Source organism: Phyllobates terribilis, unplaced genomic scaffold, assembly GCF_046119375.1.
Source record: "Phyllobates terribilis strain yellow unplaced genomic scaffold, ASM4611937v1 Scaffold_12__6_contigs__length_324123572, whole genome shotgun sequence".
Classification (NCBI taxonomy): domain Eukaryota; kingdom Metazoa; phylum Chordata; class Amphibia; order Anura; family Dendrobatidae; genus Phyllobates; species Phyllobates terribilis.
Genome location: NW_027362772.1, coordinates 291,199,617 through 291,213,018, shown reverse-complemented (window position 1 = coordinate 291,213,018; position 13,402 = coordinate 291,199,617). Strand labels below are relative to the sequence as shown.

General features: G+C 40.9%; 1 protein-coding gene across 1 annotated transcript in view; it reads left to right on the top strand.

Moving 5' to 3' along the window:
• The window catches only part of LOC141171626 (prostate stem cell antigen-like), a 63,646-nt gene extending 59,627 nt beyond the window's left edge, over nt 1-4,019 (top strand). The window contains exon 5 of the mRNA XM_073655297.1: nt 2,525-4,019. Within this exon, the coding sequence (XP_073511398.1) occupies nt 2,525-2,727 (203 nt within the window). The 3' untranslated portion in view covers nt 2,728-4,019. The remainder of the gene's footprint in view (nt 1-2,524) is intronic.
• The last annotated feature ends 9,383 nt before the right edge of the window (nt 4,020-13,402 follow it).

The window sequence follows — 13,402 nt, the reverse complement described above, 5'->3', positions numbered from 1 at the left end:
TCCATGTCTTGTTACGTTTTCCACCCCGCAAAGATTTAATTTGACCAAATCGTAAGCTATCATAGCAACATATCTACCAGTTACAAACCAAGACGATGCTTTGAGGCACATATTAAATGACGGTTGCCGCTATGTTGCAAGGCGGGGACGTTCTTTGGGAGATACTCTGTCGCTGAGTTTATTCAGACTACACCCTTCTAAGGACAATTGACTGTCACAAAAGGGCTTTTTCAAATGTGCAGGAAAGATCTGCAATGTATGTGAATTGTCTGACAACAAAAGAAGGTCATTCCCGTTACCTACATGTGCCGGTCACACTATTAATGCTTTCATCGATTGTGACACGCACCATGTCCTGTACTGCCTGTCAAAGACATTATGTCGGATGTACCGTAAGGAAATTAAAAGAACGGACAACCAACATAAGAAACAAAATAAGCTCATACTCAGGGGCAGTCAAGCACTTTGTGAATATTCATAATAGTTATATTTCTAACATTACATTTTATGGGCTTGATAAAGTTGTCTGCCCCAATAAAGGATGTTACTGACAAAGAGAATTGACTAAACATGAAACCTTTTGGATACTCACCCTGAATACAAAATTCCCAAATATGATGAATTATAAAAATGATCTTTTTGATATTAGTTCTGAGCTATGACGTGTGTATAAATCTATGTTCAATGATTGCTGTTTAATGTTAGAGGAAAGTCTTTTTCAATCATCACATTTACATGTGGATGTAGATTTCATGTATGTTGCATATTTCAACTAACGCAATTAATCCTGTTCACTCACGTACCTGAGAAAAAGGAGGGGAAAAGGAAAGTAAGGAAAGAGAAGAAAATATATATATATATAATTTTTTTTTACCAAAAGATTTTTAAAAAAAAAAATAAAAAATACCTTCAGGTGTGTTCAATGTCTTAATTATTGCGGTCTTGGATTTCACAATTGGTTTATTATATTCTTGTTTGTGATTGGTCCTTTCAATCTATTTAATGTGTGCGGATGTGATTTTTACTATGCCATGATTAAGAGCGGTTTATCCTTTGAAACGCGTCAGTTATTTTTTTAGATCCCCTTATATGTGTTTTGTCATTTTTTAATGGATCTACAATAAAATAACTTTTTTTTTATATTACCTATGGATGGATGTGCGGAATTTCCTCTTCAGTTGGCATTAGAGTTAAAGTCCTTTTCCGCTCTGAAGAGGTTATTTGTATATTTAAAAGTCCAAAGAATTGCATGGCCTATAAGTCTCTTTATTTCAGCTTGGTTTTCTCCACAAGGAGAAACGTTCCCCCCATAAAAGACTCTGAGGGATCTCATCCAGCCAAATCAAATCTCCTGCTTTACAGTGATGAGGCGGCAAACAACTCGAAACATGTGTCTGTTAATGGAGTGTGGACTTGTTAAAGGGTAGATATTGACTTTTAGAATTGCTACCCCCAATATGTGGTACTACAGTTTCTGTACTCTTCCTCGCTGAAGAGGCTTTTTGCATAGGTCTTGTTGGCATATTTTGGGCATCTTGAGTTGTCTGTGAGACACAAACTTAGTCAGATGATAGCTGGGTTTGATTTCCACTATAATTTATGCCAGAGAACAAAGTAGGGGAGAGGGGGAAGGTTGTAGCTGTTCACACTGGTAGTATAGATGGATCCATTGCTGTAATTAGAAACCAGTGGGTGCCGTACCTGCTGGTGATTGCAGCTGACAGAAGAAACGAGGTTAGTTTCCAGCACAACCAACTGGCTAAAAACTGTAAGTTTATTGAATCAAGTTAAAAGTCCATAAAGATTAAAAAACCTCAACACCTTACGCATTTCTGGTATACTAAGACGCCCTTAGCCATAGGATGATGATGATGGTGATTAAGGGCTTCTAGGTAAGTTAGAAAGTCGCTGAAAGTTTATGCAATGCAGGTGTGCACCAAATTTTTGCAGTAGAAAAGTGATGCAAATAGTTTAATAAATCTCCCCCAAAGTATGTCAAAAATGTTATGATATTAAAATAAATGCAGCAGATGGTGATATACATCACTCTGTGGAAGAAGATCCAATCCGTAATATAGTTATACGAGGACTCGGCCCTCAATGGTATGCAGTAGAGTTGATGAAAATGTATTGTTGCAATCCAAAAACAAAATGTACGTTAACGTTTCGGCCCTGAATCCGGACCTTCATCAGAATAGTGCGGATTGCTGTGGGTACCATGTGTGGGTAAATGTAGCGCTATAGTAAGGTGATCGCATATGTAAGCGTCACCCTGCTAACGACTGCGGTCACCTTACCATAGCGTTACATTTACCCATACATGGTTCCCACAGCAATCCACACTATTCTGATGAAGGTTCGGATTCAGGGCCGAAACGTTAATGTACATTTTGTTTTTTTTGGATTGCATGAATAAATTTTCATAATTTCTGCTGCATACCATTGAGGGCTGAGTCTTCGTATACCTATTGAAGTAAATCCAAAGATGGTGCTCATCTTAATCGTGTCTTTTCTTTTTATTCAGTAAATAATCTGAAGATAACGAAGAGATGCGCACAAAGCTCCGAATGCAACTCGGGAAACTACAACGTGTGGCTGGCATCCAAGCATACGTCCTGTTGTACCGGAAACCTGTGCAATGAATTCGCCAATGGCAAGACCAATATAACGTGTAACGCGTTCCTAGTGATGGCGGCAGTCCTAGCTCTTATCTTCAAGAACTTCTAGTCTGAAAGTATCAATGATAATAGACTTTTCTGTAAATAATTCAAGAGGGTATAAAGGTGGCAGCAACTCATGAAATGGTCACTGTATGTTCAGACAATCTGACCCTATTTGATAATGTGATAGACAAAAAATCATCCAATTTATATATTATGTGGTATTGCCCCTGAAAAATCACCTCAGCTGGGTGTTTCCCTTCTCTATCACTTCCGTTCTGCTGCCTGTTGTCAAGTGCAATCCACGACTAGCAGCAGGGATGAGGAGATGGGTTATGGGACATGTGGGACGATCTTTGTCTCTTAAAAGTAAATGAGGGCGAGCCTTTATATCTCTACATTAAGTGGGGCAGGTCTGTGTGTCTGTACAGGAAGTGTGAGTGAGCCTTTATATCTGTGTGGGAATTGGTGTGGGTTTTTTCTTTCTGCTCCTGCCTATAAAATTGCATAGGGGCATAACAGAGAGGAGGACTTTTAGTTCAGGGCAGACAAGTCATTGGAGAAGGGCAGGACTAATGCATGCTGGGAAGTCAGATAATGGAAGTCCCATGGCCTATAGTGCTGGCAGAATGGGAACTATCGACTTTTCAAAACTGTTTTGTGGGAGAGGGGCATCAGCAGCACATTGCCATAACCACATCGTCTTTTGCTGACCACACCTGCTTCCAAAGTCACATGTTACCTCCTGAATGTGCGTCAAGGCACTAGGGATGTTTTAAGGCAATGCCTCCTGGAGCCTCGTTCACATAACGTTGGTTTGCGGAAAGTTTCTTTGGCACTCGAAAGAACTGTTCTAGGAATCAAAGAGGTCCTCATTTTAGCAGCATATAGTAGGGGTGCTGTTAGGTTGCCTTTATACATAAGGCTGATCCTGTCATTGTGGCCGAGCCACACCATATCTAATAACGCCATTGGCAACGGAGCTCATTCCAGTTTTAATCCAACTCTTAATGGCACAGAATAATATAAAACTTAGTATGGGATCTAATAATTAACATTTACTAAGAAAACACAAAAGTATCTTAACCGCAAAATATAATAATAAATTGATACAATGTTTCCTATATTTGCATTCAGTGACTCTTTTCTTGTCTCAATGCCCAAGAGGCTCCGGACGGCACCACAATAAAGTCATAGTCAAAGATTCTTTCCATTCCTCTATGACAAGTAACCTGCGCTCTCTGGGGATTACGACTTGCACTTACGACTCCAGCTTATTGCCTCATTTACACTTAAAGAGGTTGTCTACTACTTTTTGCATTGATGACCTGTCCTTAGGATAGGTCATCAATGTCTGATCGGCCAGGGTCCGACGCCTGGCACCCCCCACCGATCGGCTGTTCTCGGTGTCGGCAGCCACCGGACGGAAATACTTGCGGAGCTGCTATGTCTTCTGATAGTGGCCGCCACAGGGTACTGATCACCCACCTCCTATTGATTTGAATAAGAGGCAGATGTGCAGTACCAAGCCTCGGCCACTATAAGTAGATGGAGCAGCTCGGCAAGTGAGCACTTCCAGCCGGCGAATGCCGCCAACACAGATAACAGCTTAATCGGCAGGGGTGAGGGGTGTTGGACCCCAGCCGATAGGATAGGTCATCAATGTAAAAGTAGTGGACAACCTCTTTAAAGAACATGGACACCTTTGAAGAATTTTTTTTTCTACTTAGTGGTTTTCCACTATTTTTTTTCAAAGTTAACAGAGGGAAACCATCCTTATTAAAGAAAGAAAAAAGAATAGGTCATATCACTGTAATTTGCCCACTGCACCCACGCTGCTGCTCCAGTAGTCTCCATTGGACAAAAAACAATGAAATCCTGACCACCAGTCTCCTTGGTGGAGGTGACATCACTTCCAGTGTGACCAACAAGAGCAGCACTGCTGAAGTGGGAGGTCAGAGTTTGGTATGGCCTTTTTTTTTTTATTCCCTCTAATTTATTTTTTAAAATTTATGCATTTTTGCATTTGGGTCTCATTAAAAATGTTGGATCAATTGGATTCTACATCCTCTAGGTATCACAGTACATAAAGTAACAACCTGCAGAATGGAGTTACCAGTGAGTGCCTCAACGATCTTGTTCTGGTGGCAGACTCTATAACCCTTATTTCTCTTCTGAACCATCTAGTAAAATTATTCATAACCAAATCAAAGTTAAGCTGAGCTTTCTTGAGGTCATAAATCTGCTTACATTTATGGTCATTTCCGTTTTTCCACCCTAATTCCAAGAGCCATAACTTTTTTATATTTTCATAAATATAACCGTATGAGGACTTGTTTTTTTGGCGGGATGAGTTGTACTTTTGTACCATACCATTGATTTTACCATGTAGTGTGCTGGAAAATGGGGGAAAAAATTCCAAGTGCGGTGACATTGCAAAAAAAGTGCAATTCCACAATTTTTTTATTTACCATGTTCACTATACGGTAATACTGACGTGGCAATATGATTCCCCAAGTCAATCCAAGTACACAGATATTAAACATGTATAGCTTATTTTTTATTTAAGTGGTGAAAAAAAATCATACATTTGTATGAAAAAAAAGTTTTTTCGTTTGTCGCCATTTTACGAGAACTTGGCGTCTCCATTTTTCGGGATCTGGAGCTGGGTGAGGGCTTATTTTTTGGGTGCCAGCTGACATTTTTATTGATACCATTTTGTGGTAGATACGTTTTGATCATCTCCTATTGCATTTTATTTCACTGTTGCAGCTGCCAAAAAAAAACACGTAATTCCGGCGATTCAATTTTTTCTCGTTATGCCATTTACCGAATGGCTTAATTCTTTTTATATTTTGATAGACCGGACATTTCTGAGCCCAGCAATACCATATAGGTGTTTTTTAATTGCTTTATTTTCAATGGGGCAAAAGGGGGATGGATTTGAACTTTTTTAAAATAAAAATTTCATATTTTTAGAAACTTCTCCCTACTTTTACTGTATTTAATAGTCTCCCTTAGGAGACTTGAAGCTGTGATTGTCTGATCGCCTGTGCTACACATAGCAGGGCTTCAGCAGAAATCACGATCTCCCATGAATGCTAGTCATGAACCGGCGTTCACAGGAGGCACATAAAGACCGGCACGGGGGTCTTCTGCGAATCCCCGGATGTCATGACAACAGATCGGCACCCCTGATCACGTAATAGATTAAATCAGCGGTCATGTGCGGGGAAGTGTCATGTACACCCAGGAAGAAGCAAGCGTGGTAAAATGCGCGTCGGGGTTTGCGGGACACACTATACCTGACCTGTCATCAGCTCCACGGAGATACTCACCTTTATACATCTTCGGTAATACCATTTATTGCTTAGATGTAATCCTATAGAAAGCGATATGCACATCTGACTGGTTATTATATTTTATAATAGAATAATCTTGACTACATGGAATAACAGTTTTAATACTTATGCACAAAGCTAGCATCGCACTCCTTTACCTATAGGTGGTGGTTATGATTTTATAGTTCAGCATATTTGACATCTGGCTCTCAATGTGATGGTTAATTGTAAGACGGCATTACAAGTCAGATTTGTTGTTGTGAAATAGGTAGATATAAATATTTTTTTCACATGCATGGTACTAAATCTACAAAAAAATCAAGCATGTTTAGCCTGGTTTAACTGGTCTTATAGATATTCAGGTCGGTTATGTCCCTCGAGGTATTCCTTGTTCTACGACATATTTTAAATGTAATTATTATGAATTTTTCAATAAACTTTTGAAGTTTTAACATGGCATAGATCTCTTTTCTGTTTATGTAACTTGAAGCGCTATGAATTTGTGGTTTGGACAAACATTGGTGATTTAGATTAAATCAGCTGTCATGTGCGGTGAAAGATGCGGGCTCCAACGCTGAGCCCGCATCTTTCCCTGCATATGACAGCTGATTTAGTCTAAATGACCAATGTTTGTTCAAACCACAAATTCAGTCAGAAAGTCAGGACACAACATGTGACGCAAGTTTAAGTCATATGTCATGAAGGGGTGAACAGGATAACAACTTTGATGGGAGTGCTTCTTAAACATTTTATTTGAATAACTGAAAAAAAAACACTCGATACTCAGAGACAACACCATAAAACTACATGAGACAGAGGCACTTGTGCAGGAAGTATCACCACTTCAAACCTTAGGTCACACCATAATATTGTGCGGGCCGGACATAACTGTTGGCGCCTTTCCAAAATTGCGGGTATACAACTTCATTTCAAGCATGTGATGATTGTTCAAACTCACCTGTGGCAAGTAACAGGTATGGGCAATATGGAAATCACACCTGAAACCAGATAAAAAGGGGAGAAGTTGACTCAATCTTTGTGTGTGTCACACTAAGCATGGAGAACAGAAAGAGATGAGAACTGTCTGAGGACTTGAGAACCAAAATTGTTGAAAAATATCAACAAGCTCAAGGTTACAAGTCCATCTCCAGAGATCTTGATGTTCCTTTGTCCACGGTGCGCAACATAAATCAAGAAGTTTACAACCCATGGCACTGTAGCTAATCTCCCTGAACGTGGACAGGATAGAAAAAAATGATGAAAGGTTGCAACGCAGGATAGTCCGGATGGTGGATAAGCAGCCCCAATCAAGGTCCAAAGAAATTCAAGCTGTCCTGCAGGCTCAGGGTGCATCGTTTTCAGCGCGAACTATCCGTCCACATGTGAATGAAATGAAACGTTATGGCAGAGATCCAGGAGGACCCCACTGCTGACAGACACATAAAAAAGCTAGACTGCAGTTTGCCATAATGTACGTAAGCAAAAATCTTCCTGGGAAAGCATTTTGTGCATAGGTGAGTGCAAAATAAAGCTTTTTGATAAAGCACATCATTCTACCATTTACCAAAAATGGAGAGTCCTGAAGTGGATCTCAAAATTGCTGTTGGGAGAAAGCACCTTCAAAGATGAGAGATCTGGAGCAGTTTGCAAAAAAAGAGTGGTCCAAAATTCCAGCTGAGAGGTGTAAGAAGCTTGTTGATGGTTTTGGGAAGCGATTGCAGTTATTTATTCCAAAGGGTGCGCAGCTGAATATTAAGTTGAGGGTGCCAACAATTTTGTCCGGCCCATTTTTGGGCTGTGTGTGAAATTATGTCCAATTTACCTTTTCTTCTCAGTTTTTTTGTGTTGTTCCAATACCCACAAAGGAAATAAATATGTGTATACCAAAACATGTCTAAGTGCAATGATTTTCTGGGAGAAATACTTCATTTTCTGGAACAATTTCAAGGGTGCCAATACTTTCGGCCATTACTATTTTTTATTCACAGAGCATATTGTATATTTTTTATATTTAGGGGGTGCAGGATCTTAATTTATATTCCGGGGCTTCATGTTATGTTCGGAAACTTTTTGTCTTTGAAAAAATCAAGTCACAGATTCAAGTCTTGTGCAAGAATCAACCGCACGTGTCACAATCATAAGGTGTTGACGGGCACAGTGGTATTTTTCCGTATTTTGTTTTTTCAGTCAGTCATTTGTAAAAAAATTCATTTGTCAGGTAGGACATGAAGTCAAAATAGTTTTTCATTGGAGTTGTCCCAGGGCCATAAATATTGGGAAACACTGACCAGACGAGATGCCAACTGTCTCAATAACAAAGGTATTGTGTAAGGCGCGAGAGGCGAGGCGACACGTCACTACAGGGTATTAATAGGCATCGGTTACTGACCTTAAGACGCCGAGGAGAGATCCGTCCCAGAGAAGGACTCCCGAGACGCTGCATCCAAGAACAGCTTTTTGTTGGTGACCATGAAGACCTTTTTGCATGTAGCAGCATTTCTATGCTTCGTTATATTGGGGCAGATGAAAGGTAAGTGCACTCACTACTGAGTGGTATGATGTACAGTAAGTGCGGGGAAAAGTGAAGCTAATTGTACTGGCTCCTTTTTCCTTCTGAAGCACTTGGGTTGAGAGGAGTCCACTCTTACTTTTCCGCAAATTTCGTAGACTTAAATTTCTCATCGACACGTTCTTCGAGACACCTACGGCACAAACGGCGCCCCACAGGGTAACACAATTTTTAATTTCCAAAGTTGGTCATCACCACTTTATATTGTAGGTCGAGCCAAGATAAAAGATGAGCAAGGATAACTTTGTACCAATGTAATTTCACTACCACCATTGTTGGCAGAGACGTACATTGAGATGTGTCAGCTCTTACTTTTCCGCAAATTTCTTAGACTCAAAATTCTCATCGAAATGTTCTTCCAGTCACATACAGCTTAAATAGCGCACCACAGGGTAACACAAATTTAATTTCCAAAATTGGTCATCACAACTTTATACTGTAGGTCGTGCAAAGATAGATGGTGAGCAAGAACACCTCTGTGCCAAAGAGCTCCTCGAGAGAGAAGGAGCCCAATACATAAAGATCTTGTAGCAATTTCATATAGTTCGTGAGAAGCCACACAGGGAAGTGACCTCCATTATACAAAAAGTTAAAGAGCTTGTAACAAGTTTCTGCAAGTTTGCACTTTGACAGGTTCTATCTTGCTGGAATCCTCATCAATCACAAGAATGGAGTCTCTGTGACTGGAGTAACATATCTGGCGAAGCGCTCGCCATTAATAAGATGCGCAGAATTCTTCTAGACATCAATGGGGGCACCATGCTGTAATCAATCCAGACACAAAATGATGAAGTCTTCAGCTTTGCTCACATCTCAGCCATATTCGACAGCTTTCATCAAATATGACTAATGTAACAGTGCTGCGTATGATTCGCGTAGGACTCCTTGGTTGCACTCAGTGGACCTCAGACATTTGCGTCTCTTGGGTCCTCCAAGCTTCCATTGTGAGATGGATCTGGCGCAGATTTGTGCCTTCTGCTATACATGGAAGCTACAGAGCAGATGTGCATGGTTTTAGGTTCACATTTTGCAAATTAGGCATAAATTTGTGTTTTCGCACCAAAAATAAAAGTTCATGCAACTAAAATCTATTCACAACCAAAGATCAGTGCAGATTTGACCTCGTCCACCAAAATTGAATGATTACCTGCCTAGCGCACCGATTCTCTGCATTATTCCCCCGTTAGTGCCACCCAAATTTATAGTATATGTATTTTTTATTAGCAGGGCAGTGCCTCATCTGCCACTCGTGTAACAAGTTCAGCAACGTCACAGTGTGCGACCAGCAGCCGCCAGAAAACTGCACCGCTGAAAAGCCGTTCTGTAAGATAACGCAGGAGAAAACCGGCATCCCCGGCATGGAGATGTGTGAGTATAGACGACGCGTGTCAACGGGTCACTCAGGGCTGGAAATATATATACAGTACAGACCAAAAGTTTGGACACACCTTCTCATTTAAAGATTTTTCTGTATTTTCATGACTTTGAAAATTGTACATTCACACTGAAGGCATCAAAACTATGAATTAACACATGTGGAATTATATACTTAACAAAAAAGTGTGAAACAACTGAAAATGTGTCTTATATTCTATGTTCTTCAAAGTAGCCACCTTTTGCTTTGATGACTGCTTTGCACACTCTTGGCATTCTCTTGATGAGCTTCAAGAGGTAGTCACCGGAAATGGTTTTCACTTCACAGGTGTGCCCTGTCAGGTTTAATAAGTGGGATTTCTTGCCTTATAAATGAGGTTGGGACCATCAGTTGTGCTGCGCAGAAGTCAGGTGGATACACAGCTGATAGTCCTACTGAATAGACTGTTAGAATTTGTATTATGGCAAGAAAAAAGCAGCTAAGTAAAAAAAAACGAGTGGCCATCATTACTTTAAGAAATGAAGGTCAGTCAGTCCGAAAAATTGGGCAAACTTTGAAAGTGTCCCCAAGTGCAGTTGCAAAAACCATCAAGCGCTACAAAGAAACTGGCTCACATGAGGACCGCCCCAGGAAAGGAAGACCAAGAGTCACCTCTGCTTCTGAGGATAAGTTTATCCGAGTCACCAGCCTCAGAAATTGCAGGTTAACAGCAGCTCAGATTAGAGACCAGGTCAATGCCACACAGAGTTCTAGCAGCAGACACATCTCTACAACAACTGCTAAGAGGAGACTTTGTGCAGCAGGCCTTCATGGTAAAATAGCTGCTAGGAAACCACTAAGGACAGGCAACAAGCAGAAGATACTTGTTTGGGCTAAAGAACACAAGGAATGGACATTAGACCAGTGGAAATCTATGCTTTGGTCTGATGAGTCCAAATTTGAGATCTTTGCTTCCAACCACCGTGTCTTTTTGCGATGCAGAAAAGGTGAACGGATGGACTCTACATGCCTGGTTCACACCGTGAAGCATGGAGGAGGTGTGATGGTGTGGGGGTGCTTTGCTGGTGACACTGTTGGGGATTTATTCAAAATTGAAGGCATACAGAACCAGCATGGCTACCACAGCATCTTGCAGCGGCATGCTATTCCATCCGGTTTGCGTTTAGTTGGACCATCATTTATTTTTTAACAGGACAATGACCCCAAACACACCTCCAGGCTGTGTAAGGGCTATTTGACCAGGAGGGAGAGTGATGGGGTGCTATGCCAGATGACCTGGTCTCCAAAGTCACCAGACCTGAACTCAATCGAGATGGTTTGGGGTGAGCTGGACCACAGAGTGAAGGCAAAAGGGCCAACAAGTGCTAAGCATCTCTGGGAACTCCTTCAAGATTGTTGGAAGACCATTTCCGGTGACTACCTCTTGAAGCTCATCAAGAGAATGCCAAGAGTGTGCAAATCAGTCATCAAAGCAAAAGGTGGCTACTTTGAAGAACGTAGAATATAAGACATATTTTCATTTGTTTCACACTTTTTTGTTAAGTATATAATTTCACATGTGTTAATTCATAGTTTTGATGCCTTCAATGTGAATGTACAATTTTCAAAGTCATGAAAATACAGAAAAATCTTTAAATTAGAAGGTGTCTCCAAACTTTTGGTCTGTACTGTATGTACATATACTGCAAGGAGTGGAGCTGCTCGTAGCAACCAATGTCACCGTCTGTATAGGAATGTAATTCAAATGACAATGCAAACACAGCTGTAGTGGAGAAGAGAGGTGACTGTTCAGGATAAGCTGTGGTGTGAACAGGAGAAATAACATGGCTTCTATTTATATAACTTGTATCCTGCATTTTCACTAGTTTTCCACTCTGCTGGCTTTCTCTCTCTAATTTGCAGTTGTCTCTGAGTTAGTGGGTTATGACTGCCAAAGCACATTCATACGGGTAAGGTACAAACCAGGGAGACAAACACCAGAATCTGACAGGTCCTTGCTTAGACATGGAAATGCCCTTCTCCGACCCTGCCTGAAAGCGGAGGTTGGGACCCTAAGATGCCTCCTACTCGATAGCGGCTTACCCTGAATGTCCTAAGCAGCTCCTAGGATCGTTAAAGTAGCAGTTCCCTAAGTAGAAAAGGAATCACACACAAAGCAACTGCAACCAGCACAAACTTCAGCATGGTGAATGAATCCAACAAAGTCTATCACCAGCAGGAAACACCAGAAGGGAAAGGTATTTAAAGCTGCACCCGAAAGGTGATAGGGCAGACGGTACCAAAAGAACCAAAGATAACAGAACTAAAACACCCAAAGAAAAGGTGTATCTGTTGTAGCTTAGCAGAAAGACGTTGATCACAGAATCAAGGGTTCAAATCCAGAAGAATGGCAAGGGGTAGAATAGCTGCTATGATGTCTCCCATACACAGCACACACAGACATGAGGGATTCCTGCTCTCCTGTCTGCTATGTAACACATGTTCAGGAGCAGCAATAGCATGGAGGACAATATACAACAGCACTGAACAGTGTAGCTGTGAATACAGCACTGGGGTTGGAAAAAAAAACTTACTAGAAAGAAGCAGCATGGATGATATTATACTGCATGACTGAGCAGTGTAAATGTGAATCAATCATTGTATGAGAAAACACTAGAAAGCAGCAGCATAGATATTATACAGCAGTACTGAGCAGTGTCAATGTGAATCAGGCATTGTATGAGATAAAACACTTAGCAGAAAGAGCAGCATGGAAAACATTATACAGCAGTACTGAGCAGTGTAGCTATGAATTCAGCATATGGGGTTAAAACAACACTCACTACAAAGAAGCAGTATGGATGAAACTATAGCAGTACTGAGCAGTGTAAATATGAATCAATCATTGTATGACATAAAACACTTACTAGAAAGCAGGAGGATAATTCTAATTCTCACTGTTCCTACCTTCTCCATAGATTTCAATAAGCAGCTTGAATTTGGATTCCTCCATGAATTGGCATTCTCTCACAAATTTTGAGAATAAAGGAGGCTCGTCAAGCAATGTTTTCTCTGAAATGCCAAGGCTTTTCAGAGCAAAACATACCTGCCTGCAATTTTGCAGCCAGGCACTGATTTATGCCGCCAGGAAGCATGAATCTAGCCACAGAGTCCATTTACAATAGCACACACAGCTGATACTGTAAAATGCTGCCGAAAATCCCAGGGGGAACGTACCTTAAAGGGATTACCCAGCACCTCTGACTTCCAAACCTAATGAGGGTTCTGCCATATATAGTGCATGTGTCCAATACTAATTATGGGAAAGATGCATAACTTTTGGGCATGAATGAGACCTTGCAAGCAGCCGACAGCCACCACATCAGCAGTACTGCTTCTCAGCTCCCATTCCTGAAGTGAGAGACGCTGGATAGCCTCATTACTTTTCCAAAATTGTGGCAACATGCAGGGCTTTTGC